Source organism: Coturnix japonica, chromosome 1 (genome assembly GCF_054131305.1).
Source record: "Coturnix japonica strain WE chromosome 1, WE-NBRP24, whole genome shotgun sequence".
In the NCBI taxonomy this organism is placed as follows: Eukaryota; Metazoa; Chordata; class Aves; order Galliformes; family Phasianidae; genus Coturnix; species Coturnix japonica.
In genome coordinates, this window is record NC_140663.1 from 54,047,004 (window position 1) to 54,061,041 (window position 14,038).

The 14,038-nt window shown below is 51.1% G+C and overlaps 1 protein-coding gene across 1 annotated transcript in view; it reads right to left on the reverse strand.

The window, feature by feature from the left end:
• The window catches only part of WNT5B (Wnt family member 5B), a 59,858-nt gene that overhangs the window by 6,169 nt on the left and 39,651 nt on the right, over positions 1–14,038 (reverse strand). The window contains exons 2-4 of the mRNA XM_015865368.3: positions 8,740–8,885; positions 7,995–8,242; positions 2,189–2,481 (exon numbers count right to left, since the gene is read on the reverse strand). Coding sequence (XP_015720854.2) covers positions 2,189–2,481; positions 7,995–8,242; positions 8,740–8,885 — 687 coding nt within the window. The remainder of the gene's footprint in view (positions 1–2,188; positions 2,482–7,994; positions 8,243–8,739; positions 8,886–14,038) is intronic.

Here is a 14,038-nt window from a genome sequence, read left to right on the forward strand (position 1 = left end):
TCACTACCCCTTCATCTATCCAATCCACCCTGACACCCCTGTCCCATTTACTCTAAAGCCCTCCATTCTCCCAGCCCTTTGCTGCTACTGCTTGACCCCCATGTGAGTCACAGAATCTTAGGGGTTGGAAAAGACCTCAGAGGATCATCCAGTCCATTCAACCCAATCCCAAACACCTCTCTGTCAGCAGCCTCTTGGACAATCCCAACCATCCCAAGTCTGCTGGCTCTAAACGTCAGTAGTTGAACAGCAGAGTAGAGTAGAACAGTTGCTGTTCAGCCCCTCTTCCCCTACCTATCTGAGAAGAAGATCTGCCTCCTCCTTCCGCAGGGTGCCAGGAGCATCACTAATATCTTTTCCCAGGGCACTCTGCCTGGCTGTCCCCATAAAGCACAGTCTCAGGAGGATTTACAATTCTACATTGTGAGCATTCACTTCTCTAGGCAGAAGTGCTGAGGACAGAAAACGACCTCTCCGTCGAGCAGCAGACATATGGTAGCCCTTACCAAGAGCAATGACTCGTTCTGACTTAAAGCTCCAGGTAAAACATTCACTTACTCTGGAGAGCAAGACTACTCTGTCTTTAGACTCAGCCCCATCCTCACTGAACAGCAGCTCCTTTCTTCCAATCTCTTTCAATTTTCTAAGATTAAAACAAACAACAAAAGAAAGAGTAACTTATGCTGTTTCTGTTACTACCTTTTGCAAGGTCTGACTCAGCTTGACTTTTCACTGTTCTCACAGTTCATCTTTACACTTCTTGACCTCTAAGACAGAGTTTTTTGTTATTTATTTGCTATCAGTTCTTTTTTTCCATTCTTTGTAGGCTCTCGGTCTATTCCTAACAGCTTCTTTCTGGTAGTAATTCATTCAGTGAGGTCTGGATATTCTTCCTACAAGCTTTTTCCTCTTGCTTGGCATGCAGAACTGTAATGGCTTTAGCATCTTTGACTTGAAAAAGTTCCAGACCTCCTCCACACCAAGTTCCTCGGCTGAGTTTACTAACTGGCTCCCTTACTTTATCAGTTTGTTCTTTGAAATCCACGAACTTAATTACACACCGGTTTATACTTCCATTCAATTTAATCTAAACGACTTGTGTTCACCTAATCTAAGGTTATTTTCTGTGGCCATCTGTTCTACAGAGTCTACCAGAAACAACCTTGAAATAACATTGTCTTTTGCTGGGCCCTCAGGAAAGCTTTTGTCTAAGTCCTGAGCTAACTGGAGACAAAGAAATTGCCTCGAGGGTCTTGTCTGCAGAAGTGCAAGCACTGCAGCACTCCAAGCACAGTTCAAACAATGTAGTGCACTTGTAGTAGGAAGCACAGAACTGGTTTTAGCTGTATCCCTAAGGAAGACACAAATTTCCTCCATCAAAAATCATGCCATCATTCGAAATCACAACTCAGTTTCTAACACATGCAACAGCAATAGTAAGTCGTGGTGATGTTTTAGCCACGCTGCAAACCGTCTTCTAACTTGATCTTCTAATTCAGATATTATTGAAGTTCAGACGTCCCTCAAACTATTGACCATTTTCTATCCCTGGTTCTCTGAAGGCAATAGGACAAGCTGTTAAAAAGGCTGGTAACATACACTCCCTGTTATACAAAGGACTCTTATTTGTAGTAATGCAAATTTGTGACTCCACACATACAAGATGTTCAAAGTATGTAATGCAGTGAAGACGTCACTTTTACATCGCTATTCCATGAGGGATGCTTGTCCTTTCTAAGTAGATGCAGATTCTCCACCCTCCCAAGCAAAACAAATGAAAATTTAAAGCAAAACAACTCAAACAAAAACCCACTGAGTCCCAGAGCTCCCAAGTCCACCTTTCCTGCAAATTAAGCAAACTCACATACACTGGAAGCATTAAAAGGGGACAGCTTCACCTATATTTATGGCATAAGTTGGACCGGCACCAGAACCTGGCACATAATTTTGGTAGCAGGCCCCAAAACTTGCAGACTTTAGGCACAGTGGAAGTCAACCACTAAAACTGGAATATCGTATCGTCGGTATTGTTGGTGCTATACATAAAAATGCAGAAAATGGGACCAAACACCGTTTCAAAGGAGTTACTGCAGGCATCGTGGGACTGTCCCTCACCAAACGTCCAAGTAATGTGGTACCTCGCTATCTCACAACCTCACCAGCTGGGAAGTGTCAGTGTTCATCTTACCCTGCGCCCAGCCTCGTTGTTCTGCAGGTTCATCAGCATGCGAGCCTGCTCCTCGGAGCCTCTCACGTAGTTCTTCTCCCTCTCCTTGGCATCCACAAACTCCTTGGCGAAACGGTACCCATACTCCACATTATCCCCGCAGCCACCCCACAGCCAGTCTCGGGGCAAGTCCTTGGGCCTGGCCGTGCGGCTGCAGCCACAGCTGGACAGCTCTCCTTCGCGGCAGGCACGGCTGATGGCGTTCACCACCCCGGCGGCGCTGACGGCATAGGTGAAAGCGGTCTCTCGGCTACCTGCAGGAGAATGCGAGAAGCAAATTAATGACAGATGAAGCTCTTTTATCAAACAGTGTACAAAATTAACTGTTTGGTCAAGTGTAAATGAAGCAACCTGCTCTGGTGAAGGGAGAAATACCCTAACACAGGCTGGCATCTCTTTTATGTTTTCTCTTCACAGTAACAACCCCAAGTAATTGCCTGCCCAGTGCTGGCAGTTTCTGCATGGCCAGGAGCAAAACCAAACCTGATTCTGACATGCACCAAGAAAGGGGCTGAGATTTCTGATACAGCCTGGAAGAATCTGTCTGTCATGAGTATGTAGTGCTGTTCCACAGGGTCTATTATTTATTACTTATGTTTGTCCAGTTAAGAGTTCTGGAAATGCTAAACCTTGCCCAAAAGAAACAGAAACACCACAAGCAGGGGCTGCTCAGCCTTCTTTCCCTCCCTGCTTTAGGTCATCCCTTAGAATCATTTGAGTTGCAAGGGACTTTTAAAGGCCATCTGATCCAGCCCCCCTGCAGTGAACACAGACACCCACAGGTAGATCAGGTTGTTCAGAGCCCTATCCAGCCTGACCTTGGGCATCTCCAGGGATGGGGCATCCACCACCTCTCTGGGCAACCTGCTCCAGTGCTCCTTATAACCAATCTAAATCTTCCCTCTTTTAGGTTGAAACCATTTCCCCTGGTCCTCTCAGGACAGGTTCTGCTAAAGAGTTTGTCCTTTCTTTCTTATAGACCCCTTTAGATATGAAAAAGGGCGCTCTCAGGTCACCTTGCTGCCTCCTGTTCTCCAGGCTGAACAGCCCCAGCTCTCTCAGCCTGTCCTTGGAAGGGAGGTGTTCCATCCCTGGGATCATTTCTATGGCCCTCAATGCTCTGTTTTTAACCTGGAGGAACCAGGTTATTTATTTGCTGAAAATAACAGCTGATGCCACCAACCTGCCAAAAGCCATTGAGAACAACTAGTGAGGTTGGGGCTGTGCAGGGGGAGCACTTCATATCACCAGATACCAGTCTAGAAGTGCTTCACTTCAACTGGGACAAGCATATTTAAGGGGCACACCCAGTTTCATTTTGGTTAAATATGGTCAGCTGAGACTTGCTTCAAGATAAACTATAGGAAACCATTTTTCCACAACAATAAATGAAAAGATTCAGTGAAGCCCAGAGAGGTGGTGGATGCCCCATCCCTGGAGATAATCAAGGTCAGGCTGGATGGGGCTCTGAGCAACCTGATCTACCTGTGGGTGTCCCTGTTCACTGCAGTTGAGTTGGAGCAGATAGCCTTTAAGTGTCCCTCCCAATGCAAATGATTCTATGACTTTCTGCTTGTACACGCATGAGACAGCCCTGCTTGGGATGCATCCCAGCAGCTGCTCCAGATCTCCTGCTCTCTGCTACTGGCACAGCCAGAGCCAGGCAGCAGTGCAGCCATAACACTGCAGCATGGGCCAAATGCTGTGAATTGCCATGGCTCTGCAAGAGGGGGGTGGGGGGGGGAATCCACACCAGCACTATCATCATACATTGTTATAAATACTTAAACCAATTCCTCCGGAGTTATTATGTCACCATGCTCCCAGGTGATTAAGAGTACAACTGCCAAAGCTTCATGGAATAAGCGATCTGATGCTGGTGAACCATAAATGGCGAACCCCAGCAAGAGCTGACCCTCAGATGCTCCCCAATAAATTAGGATTTATTGGGTGCCCCAGGAGCAGTTTGTCACCACGCTCAGTGCCAGCTCCCTCAGCAGGACCCAGCCGATGCCTTTGGTATGCTCTTGTTCCAATTTGCATGTGCCAACACTCTGCAATTAATAGCGGCTTATCACCAGCTTAGTGGTAATGACCCAAGACAAAGGCGAGGCTGTGAATGGCACCCACCTTGCAGAGCAACTTGGGATTCATTTTTTTTCCCCACTAAATGAAGGCTGTTCACTAAGGGCTTCTGTCATGTACACAAAGTGATAAAATGCTGCAGGATTCAGCATGTAAGGGAATCATAAGGAAGAGGACTGTGCCCCAAAAACCTTCTCAGACTGAGATGCAAAGAGGAGTGACTCCCAGTCGAGATAATTCAGCTGACAGCAGCCCGTAGGGCAGTTGTGGTCCTTTTGCAGTAACTAATCCAGTTTTTTACATGGCATGGCTAGTTTTAAGGTAATGGCCCACTGTGCAGCTTTACCACTGTGCCCGTGTGGTGGGAGACCCGCAGACAGAGCAGCCTTCCTGTTCAGTGCCCAGTGGGAGCCACACTCCTGGTACTGGGAGAGATGGAAACACACTGGAAACACACATGGGGACTGGACCTCCTGGGGCTGCAGCTTGCTCAGCAGTGGCCGCATGACTCCAGGTGCTTAGGATCCCGAAGGCTGGCTGCAATTCCTGCGGTGTGGCAGGCTGGCTTTGCACTTTCACTGTCCCTGTTTAAGCACCCACATGTTTCAGATGGAGCAGCACTCAGTGTGCAATCTTCACATCCGCATAAGGAGCTCATAAGTGCAGTTCCTGGATCTGCACAAGAAGTTTGGGATGGTGACGGGAGAGTCTGCAACAAGCAGCAGTAGTTTGCCTTCCTAGCTGTACATGAAGCAGAACAAACCATGGTGCTAAGCTGATGCAGTTTAGATTTGGGAGGCAGAATCAGATGTGTGCATGAAACTCTTTGCTAACAGAAAGCAAACTGATGGCTGGTAGCTGCATGAATGAAGCAAAAGAGAAGGAAGTGTGTTGCTCTGGCTTTTTCTAATGGAAAAGTTGTAGCTTCAAAAGACTACAGGAAAAAAAAAAAAAGAAAAGCATTTCTCTGAAGTGTTCCTGTCTCTGGGAAAAGTATTTCTCTTTGTTCTTGTCTTTTTATGACTCCTTTTCTCCTCTTTGCATTTGAAAAGGCAGAAGAGATAAGATCTATGGCTCCAAAGAGGACTCACTGTCCTGGAAGTCCCCCTCACCCATTGCAGTTTTCTCTGCGGGAGATGACAGGCTGTGTATTCCTTCCTCCCCCAGGGACATGCCAACATGGACTTCTTGGGTGCCCTGCCCTTTTCTACATAAAGACAGAAATAAGGAATATATCTGTATATAAGGTAAGAGTACGCACATATGCCATCTAAAATCTCTCTTGACAGGACAAGAATCATCTTCAGAAGGATGAACTTTGTACGTCAGCAGATACAGTTGTCGAACAAGCCAGGAATTACATTCAGAAGCTAAGGGTGATTCTCACAATAACAGAAACACCACGAAGAATCAACATTAAAACGCTGCTGACTTCAGTGCTACCGATTCCCCTGAAAATCCCTGTCTTGCTGGGCTGCACTGCCTTGCTAGCACACACAGAATGAAGGCATGGTGATTGAACACAGACCAAGATGCTCTCCCATTCCTGAGCTGCGCCAAGCGCTGCGAGGTGAGAAGCAAACCAACCTTCCAGGCTTCTGAGTGAATGCTCTCCTGAATTTCTCCCAGGCTTTGGACTTGGCCAGGGTAGGTTCTCCTCCCCTCAATAATCTAAGGCAGCTCAGGAAGTCACGTAGCATATGCCATGCCTGCAGCGGTGGGTGGGCAGCCTCGGGTTGCTGGCACACCGCACACCTTCTGGGCCTTCCTTATCTCCTTCCCCCTCTCCACATCTCCCTGGCATGCCTCTGCAGATATTCCAGTCTCCAGACCCTTCTCATTCCATTGGCACCACGTGCAGGGATAGGGCTGTGGTCCAGGATTGGGTTTAGGGGCTGAGAACAGGAGACAGGCACACAGCATGAACCCAGAGAAGAATGGCTTTATAGCTGACGTGACCTGCGAGATGAAGGGGTTTGTTTTCTTATCTTAGCATCTCACTATAAAGTCAGCAGAAGTAAAATCAGAAGGTAGAGCCAAGAGGGAGGAGGAGAGGCAGCATCCCTCTCCACAACTTATCACACACGTAGACATCAACAATGATTCTTCAGAAACTCTCCAGACTGCCTCTGGTGTCCAGCTCCTTGCTTTAGAGAACCAACACCACCCCTGGAGCAGGGATCTAAAGGATAGAAGAGGTCTCTGCTGGGAGAGGCTCTTAAATGGTGGGCAGCTACAGGCCATCACCTCACAGACACCAACAGGTCCCGCCTGGACATTCCCCAGCACAAACCAAACAGCAGAGAGACCACGGGACACAACCAGTGTATACTCACACCACCTCAGCCCTCATCAAAACCACTCCCACTTTAAGCTAAAAGCATCAAATTCATTTTGGAGAGAAGGTGATGAAATCACGGAATCATTACGGTTGAAAAAGATCTCTTTCCATACACCCTTGTGGGGTCATCAGGATCTCTCTGGGAATCTGCATGTTTCTTCATTCTTTGGGACATTAAATTACATGGGAGGGAGGGAGGGACATCAGATGGGTATTTGCTGTCCATTCCCTCTGGCTGAGTTGCAGTTTTCATACCCCGAAGCACAAGCCCTACTGACAACCTGGGATTGCACACTGCCTCATCTGGCCGCCACCCTTGCTATCAAACAGCGATTGATGAAGGATGCACAGATGCCTTGGATGTGTGTCAGCAGCTGAAAGTATGTGTCAGGAAACGGCGTTTCCCAAGGGCGCATCCCAGGGAAGAGGGGATTTGTTGGGGTGTGAGTGGGACAGATGGGCAGAAAGGCTGGGCTTGGGAATGGCTCTGATGGGCTGGGTTAGGGACTGACATGCAGGAAAATCCCTGAAATTCTCCAGAGAGACACGTAAGAATTTCAGGATTGAATGGAAGCGATCACCCCGGCGCCCTTTTGCTTTGACATTCAAGCTCTGAAGCTTTCTAAGTGAGCCTAGAAGGCATTAAGAGATGCTGGGGGCAGCCAAGGCTGCAGGAAACCGTTCTCCATCCCTTATATTAAGTGCTCTCCCTGACCCTAGAGCTGAGAAGTAGCTGGCCCTGGATTCTTCGGCATCAGCTGTGCGGGTGGGACACAGAACCCCTCCTCACAGGGGCTTGAGTATGTGCATGTGTGTGAGAGTGTGTGAGAGGCTGTTTTAACACCTTTTCTTTATTGTCCTGGCTGTCGGACACATCAAACCCAGCCCGGATTTCTCAGTTTCTTGCCATCAGATGATTGCATTTCAAAAGGAGCCGGGACAATGCAGCCAGGTCACACCTCAATTCAAGTGCAGCGATGGCCTGCCAATGCGCCCCGCACAGCCAGCAGGGGCAGGAATTATACAGATCCCTTCGGTTTACACAGAAAATAGCAGAGAAAGGAGGAGGGGGCCGATCCCAAGGGGGGGGGAGCCCGCATTTCCCGCATCTCAGGGCCACGCTCCCTGTCCAAGGGCACTCCAGATGCTGCGAATGATAACGTAGGTCCATTGTTCCCAGAACCAGCGCACAAACAAAAGTGACCCGTGTCCCACCTCCCTGGGTCCAGCGGTGGCTCAGTGTGAGCAGCACCTGCACACGGGCGAACGGACAAGCTAAGGGCATTCCACCAGAGCACAACGCTTCCATGCGTGTTTTTAAAGGGAGAACGCAGCTCCTACCTATTTTCATGACCCTGCCGAAGACGGAGGTGTTGTCCACCGTGCTGCAGTTCCACCTGCGCTGCCGGAACTGGTACTGGCATTCCTTGATGGCACTGCGGGCCCCCTCGCCGATGAACACCATGTGCTCCTGGTAGAGCTGGCACAGCTTGCGCTGCCCCGGGGACAGCCCCGGCAGCTGGCTGCACACGGGCTGCGCGCCGATGATGTACATCTCCGGCCTCTGGATGGGGTTCATGGCCAACGACCTGCACGGAGAAAAGTCCCACATAGGCTGCGGTCCCACAAGCACTGCCAGTCCCGAAGGCTGGATGCGCTTTTCGCCTTCCCCTCCCCACGCTGCCAGATGTGAGCCCTTCCCGGGGCTCGAGCGGGAGGAACCCGGCACGGGAAGGGGGTACGGAGCTCGCAACTTTCTCTGCGGGAGCGGAGCGGGAGCCGCTTCGCACAGTGCGCCGACAGCGGTGCCCGCTGCTCCGGAGAAGGGGCTCCTTCGGTTGCAGACAGGAGACATCACCCACCTCTCCCCCATCGCTCCTTCACGCAAAGCCCGACCCCGCACTGAAGCCTCCCGGGCCGCCGGCATCCCACCTCCCCAAAACCGGGGAGCTTTGGGGGCAGGCAGCGAGAGCACCCCGCGATGAGACACTTCGCCGCCGCCGCGCTCCGCCCGCCCCGGGACGCCCCCCGTCCCCGGACAAAGGCTCCGCTCGCAGCCCCGCGCCCCGCTCGCTCACTTACTCACCACCAAGAGTTGGCGTCGGCCACCGGCGAGGTGCAGCTGCAGAGAAGCGCGGCGGCGAGCGCCAGCCTCGGCCCCGTCATGGTGGGCTGCGGGCGGCGGCGGCGCTGGGGCAGCCCCCGCGGAGGCGGCCGCCGGCACGGGGCGCCCTGCGGAGGAGGAGGAGGAGAAGAGCTGAGCCCTACGGCGGGGTCTGCGCGCTGCGGGGCGCGGCCAGCGGAGCCCCCGGCCCCCGCCCACCCCACGGACCCTCCCCCGGCCGCGCCCCCCCCCCCGCCCCCGACGGCAGCGGGGAGCCCCCTCCACCCCCGCCCCCGTCCTCCCTGCCGTCCTCCCCCCGCAGCCTCGGAGCCGTCTTTGAAGCGTCTCCCCCCGCCCCTGCGCCGGTGGTCCGCCGGTGCCTCCCGGACGGGCCGGTGCCCGCAGCCCCTCGGCGGCAGGTGTGCGGGAGCCGTCGGGGAGCTTCAAAGAGCCGCGCTCTCCCCGCCGCCTTTGTAATGCGGGGGCCGGCTCGGAAATGCTCCCCCTCCTCTCCACCTCCCCGAAACGGCCTTCAAACGCGGCCCCGGGCAGGGGGAAGCTCCGCGGCGCTACGAGCCGGGCCGGCACCGGCGCCGGGGGCTTTATGGGCAGGAAGGCGGGTCGGGAGGTGGTGTGAGATGAGAGAGCTCCAAAAGCCCAAGGGTCCCAACAGCCCAACGGGGGCAACACGGCAGCCCCTCAGTGTACCGCCTTCAACACCGGCAGAAAGCACCCGGACCCAAATGGGTACCAACTTACTAACGCTCCTTATGCCACGTTCGCTCCATCCTCAGCACCTCACCTGACCCCAAGCCACACACCACAGACAGACATGGCCTGGGCATCCCTATCCGTCCCCTCCTGCTGTCCCCAGCCAGGCCCAAGCTGTGCCACGAGCACCCAGCCTTTTGTTCTGCCTCACATAAGCATGGCCCAAGCCATGAAATCACCAGACCCGGCGGCTCAGCCCCGCTGAAGTCAATCTTTTATCGAATTCCTCACGGTGCAATTGCTGTGTTTGTTTGCGGCACGTTCTGCTTCCTGCCCTGTCCAGATGTGCTCTACCTACAGCTGGCAGCCCACCTCACCTGGCAGGCAGATGTGTGGCTGCCAGTGCTGGAATCGGCTTTGGGACAGAAAAGCCTTGTGTGACCCACAGCCTGCGCTCTGCCTGCACCAGCACAGCAGGATCCACTGGGTGACTGTATTCACATTTTCATACCCTTCCTTTCCCTGCTCCCACGGCCCCAAGCACGATGTAGGGATGGCGAGGGCTGCGCGCAGAGCCACGGCTGGGGGCTGCTTCTATAGGGAATAGGCAGAATGGAAAGTTTATCTCTGGGAGTCTGGGGAGGAAGGAAGTCGTGTATGGATGAATGGCTTTTCCATGACAAACAATGAGGCTGCACAGACACGGTGTGATGTCACCCCAAGAATTTCCAAGCTGGCTTCAGATATAGAAAATCCTTATGGAAGAGCGCGTGCCACCTTTCCATTTCTATACAGCCAGTGGGCCGTATAGAAATATAAGAATTATGGCAAATAAATAAATAAAAAGACCATATAGGTCTTTAAAATGTTTGGTAAATGAAAAGCTTGGGTTAATGCTCTCAAGCTTCTGATGCCCTAGGCAACTGCCTACCGTGCTGCCTAAAATTAGTACCTGTTTGCTTTTGTTCAGTGTTCAGAGGTGACAACTGCACCTGAGTTTGCACACCAAGTGTTGGAAGTCATGCTGGAAGAGCCCTTTCCTGATGCTTTTCCTGCCACGTGCACTCCAGCAAAGATGCGAGGTTCCGAGAAAGAAGGGGAGGTGGTGTCCATGAGATCATTCCCAAAGATTTGGCAGGAGGGGAAAAAGTTGAGCCCCGGCTGGAAGACAGCCCTGATAAGTTGGAAAAGAAGAGCTACTTAAGCAAACTCCTTGTCCTATAGTGACTGCTTTCCGTTTGGGACGTCCCCAAGCGTGACACGGATCTTTACTGAGCGCTATAAGCAGAGTTGAAAGAAAGTGTCTCCTTCCGCATGACTTAAATGATCACCATTCCTGCATCTGGTCCAGCTTCTCCCAGACTGCAGAGGACTGGACATGCATTCTTCCTGCTGCGATCACGAGCCTTTTTCAAGTTCCTGTTTATTTCTGCGACTTGACTGTGGTTCAGTGTGCGCTTCTAATGCCTTGCAATATCCAGCGCATCCAGACACATTCACTGTTCTCTCCTTCTGGACTGACATGAGACACTTACTTGAGATGGGAAAAAATATTCACTTAAGCAGAGTCTCCTCTACTCAAGGAGCCAGCAGCAGAGAGACACAGGGCTCCGTTCTTGGGAAGGAGGGTTTCCATGTGTAAATCTGTGCTGTGGGCAGCATCAAGAGATGTACTGTACCATACCACATCACTCTACCTTCACTTCCAGCAGCCAGGCTTGTTTTTAACCACAGCTCTTAGGGAGGCTTCAGAAATCTCATCAAAGTTGCATGTCTGCCCATTCCACTCCATCAGTTTTACATAGAATATAGATCGGTCCCTTTCAGCTTTCACCCAGGAACCGTATCATCTACTCTCATCTCCTCACAACCCATAGCAGTCTGCGATTCTGCTGCTCCTTGCAGTCCCTCCCTCAGCAGTGTGCCACTGTGGTGCCACACTGGTGCCCACATTGCCCGACCTAAACATGCAATTTTATACATATTCTGATAATTTCTTCACCTGCAGCAGTCACTTCACAGGTCCATCGTACAACAGGTGTATCACCCCATTGCCCATCTCTCCCCCCATGCCATTGCCTTGCCCTTGCGACTTGGTGCACGCCATCTCTGTCTGCTGGAAGGGCGGATTATTTCTGTTTACGCTCCGCTTATTTCTTTGGTACTTCTGCGCTCAGTTTGATCTCCTGACATGCTCATGCGCTACCTTTTTCTGCATCTCATCACCTGCCACCCCGCTGACAGATCCAGATTTCCTTTCACCGCTACCTTGCTCTTTCATTTTTCCACGGCTGCCCTGGCCAAGGGCACTTGGTCTCACTGTCACCAGGCCGTGTCGTGCACAAATGCCAAGACATAGCTGCCAGCATCAGCAGCCCGGTGATATCTGTCCCATGGAGAGCAAGAATGAAGGAACACAGCAAGGAAATGAGAAGTACTGAAAGGAACAAAAAAGGCCAGACATTAAAAGAGATCTCGATCTCCTAAACTCGTGGCTAAGCACCTTGACACTTAATAAAGGCAGCAACAAAAAGCTGTCCCTGCAGGTACATGCCTGCCTGGAAACCATCCGTGTTTATGATGGGCAGCCCTCCTCACCTCCCTGGTGGGACTGAGTGTCCACAAGTAGGTATGTGAGCAGGTATCTCAGTCGACATTAGATTACACTGATTGAATCAATTCCAGAACTGATTTATCTTCTGTACCACCACGTTTCTATTCAGTGTAACAATATCCTATTAATGCTGCATGTAACACATTCAAACTAAACCTATTCAGACTGTTTGGAAATAGACTGCATATACATTTGTACCAAAAAGATCGTGTTATCTCTCACCTCTATTTTAATACCAATGACATGTACAATTCTAACTCCAGGAAAAAGAAGTGCTGTGCTTAAGATCACTTATAAAATGTTATTTTAACATTCTTTATGGTCTTTAATAAAGTTTCCAGATACAAATTTTCAGCAGAATGTGCGCTCGTGCAAACTTAATCTGAAAGAGCTCTATCAGTAGTTGGTGTTGTGCAGGTTAGTCATCCTTTAAACCAGAAGCAAAGCCTTCAAAGTTAAGATCTGCACCGATTTAACTGTACAGTGCAGCTTAATCGTTAATTTACTTTCTTTTCTTTTAATTAGGTAATAGTGTGACATTTCAGGGACGAACCATACAATCTTATGAATAAATTTTCCAAGCATCCTAAAAGCTGTTTGCTTTATTTGGGTCCCTACACTGTCTGCAAACTCACCGGGCAAAAAGCTGTGACTCTTTCTCTAATTTCCAGTCTAAAAGTGTCTGTGGTCAGCTCACACCCATTTGGTCGTGTTGCCAGCTCATCCCTTAATGCTCTGCACGCCAAGCCTGAGGCTGCAGCCAGCAACAGGGTCCCACAGGCGGCAGTACCGGGGCCACGCATACCTCTGCCTCCCACCCTACGAGCTCATAGCAGTGCTATGCTGCAGGACACTGCCCTTCCAAGGTGATGATGTAAGCAGAAGTCAGCACATCGACACTGATACACACAGATCCAGTCCCACGCTCTCGCCTCCCCAGTTCTGCAAGCCTGCCCTGTCTCTCAGCAGAAATAAAACAGAACTGGAAAGATCCCCAGGTCACTGGTGCGATCCAAAAGCGATTCCAAGAAAAGCTCTTTTTCTGCCTCTCTCCTCACCACAAACTGCAATGTGGCTGCTTGCTGATGGTGTAGGCACTATTAGAGTGGAGCTCCATCTCTCCTCCTGCAGCTCTGCCAGCCCAGCAGGACTAATGAAAGCAAAAACTTGCTTTGCATCTGGAGAGGCAGTGCAAGGTTCCACGGGCTGCTCTCCACCCACCCTGAGGGCTGCAGAGCACACCCTGCCCCTTACACATCCTGCATTGCACTGGGGGGCTCTATCCTGCCAGCAGCCAAGCTCCCCCTTTCCTGCTTTTGTGTCGTCCCCCCCTCAAGAAAATAAATACAATAAAATGTAACCACCACAGTCAAAACTCCAAGGGTTTAATCATCTGGAAAATGTAGGTGCTTATCTAACACCTCATCTGCTCAGAAAGTGCTGCTCCAGCCCGATGTATGCAGCGTGCACTGGGGAGCCTGGCCTTCAGCCAGAGATGAAGGAGGGCTGGACCACTTATTTCGACACAATGTGGGCTGATGTCACCCGTGAGCGATGACACAACTGCAGCATCAGATGGTGTGTTACTGTCATCAGCTCTAGGGATCGTAATGGTCAAAGGAAACCAACTATGGACAAGTTCTCATTCATGGTCAAAATCCACACATGCATATGGCTATGCACCAATCTATTAGAGGGCAGGGGGCTTGACCTAGTATGGGTCTTCAGAAGCAGCCATGGCTGGGAAGGAGGTTCCAGTCCTCTTGCATGACCAAACCTTACCCTGGGCACAGGACTCCCCTCCCTGGTCACACTCTGCACCACACCTTTATGCTGTTTGTGTTTTTGGCACTTAATGTGCACCGCAGTGGCATCTGCAGCAGGGAGCCTGGGCACACAGCCCTCGCCATGGTGTCTCCATCTGGAGCGAGCTGAAGCTCTGACCTTCTGTCTGGT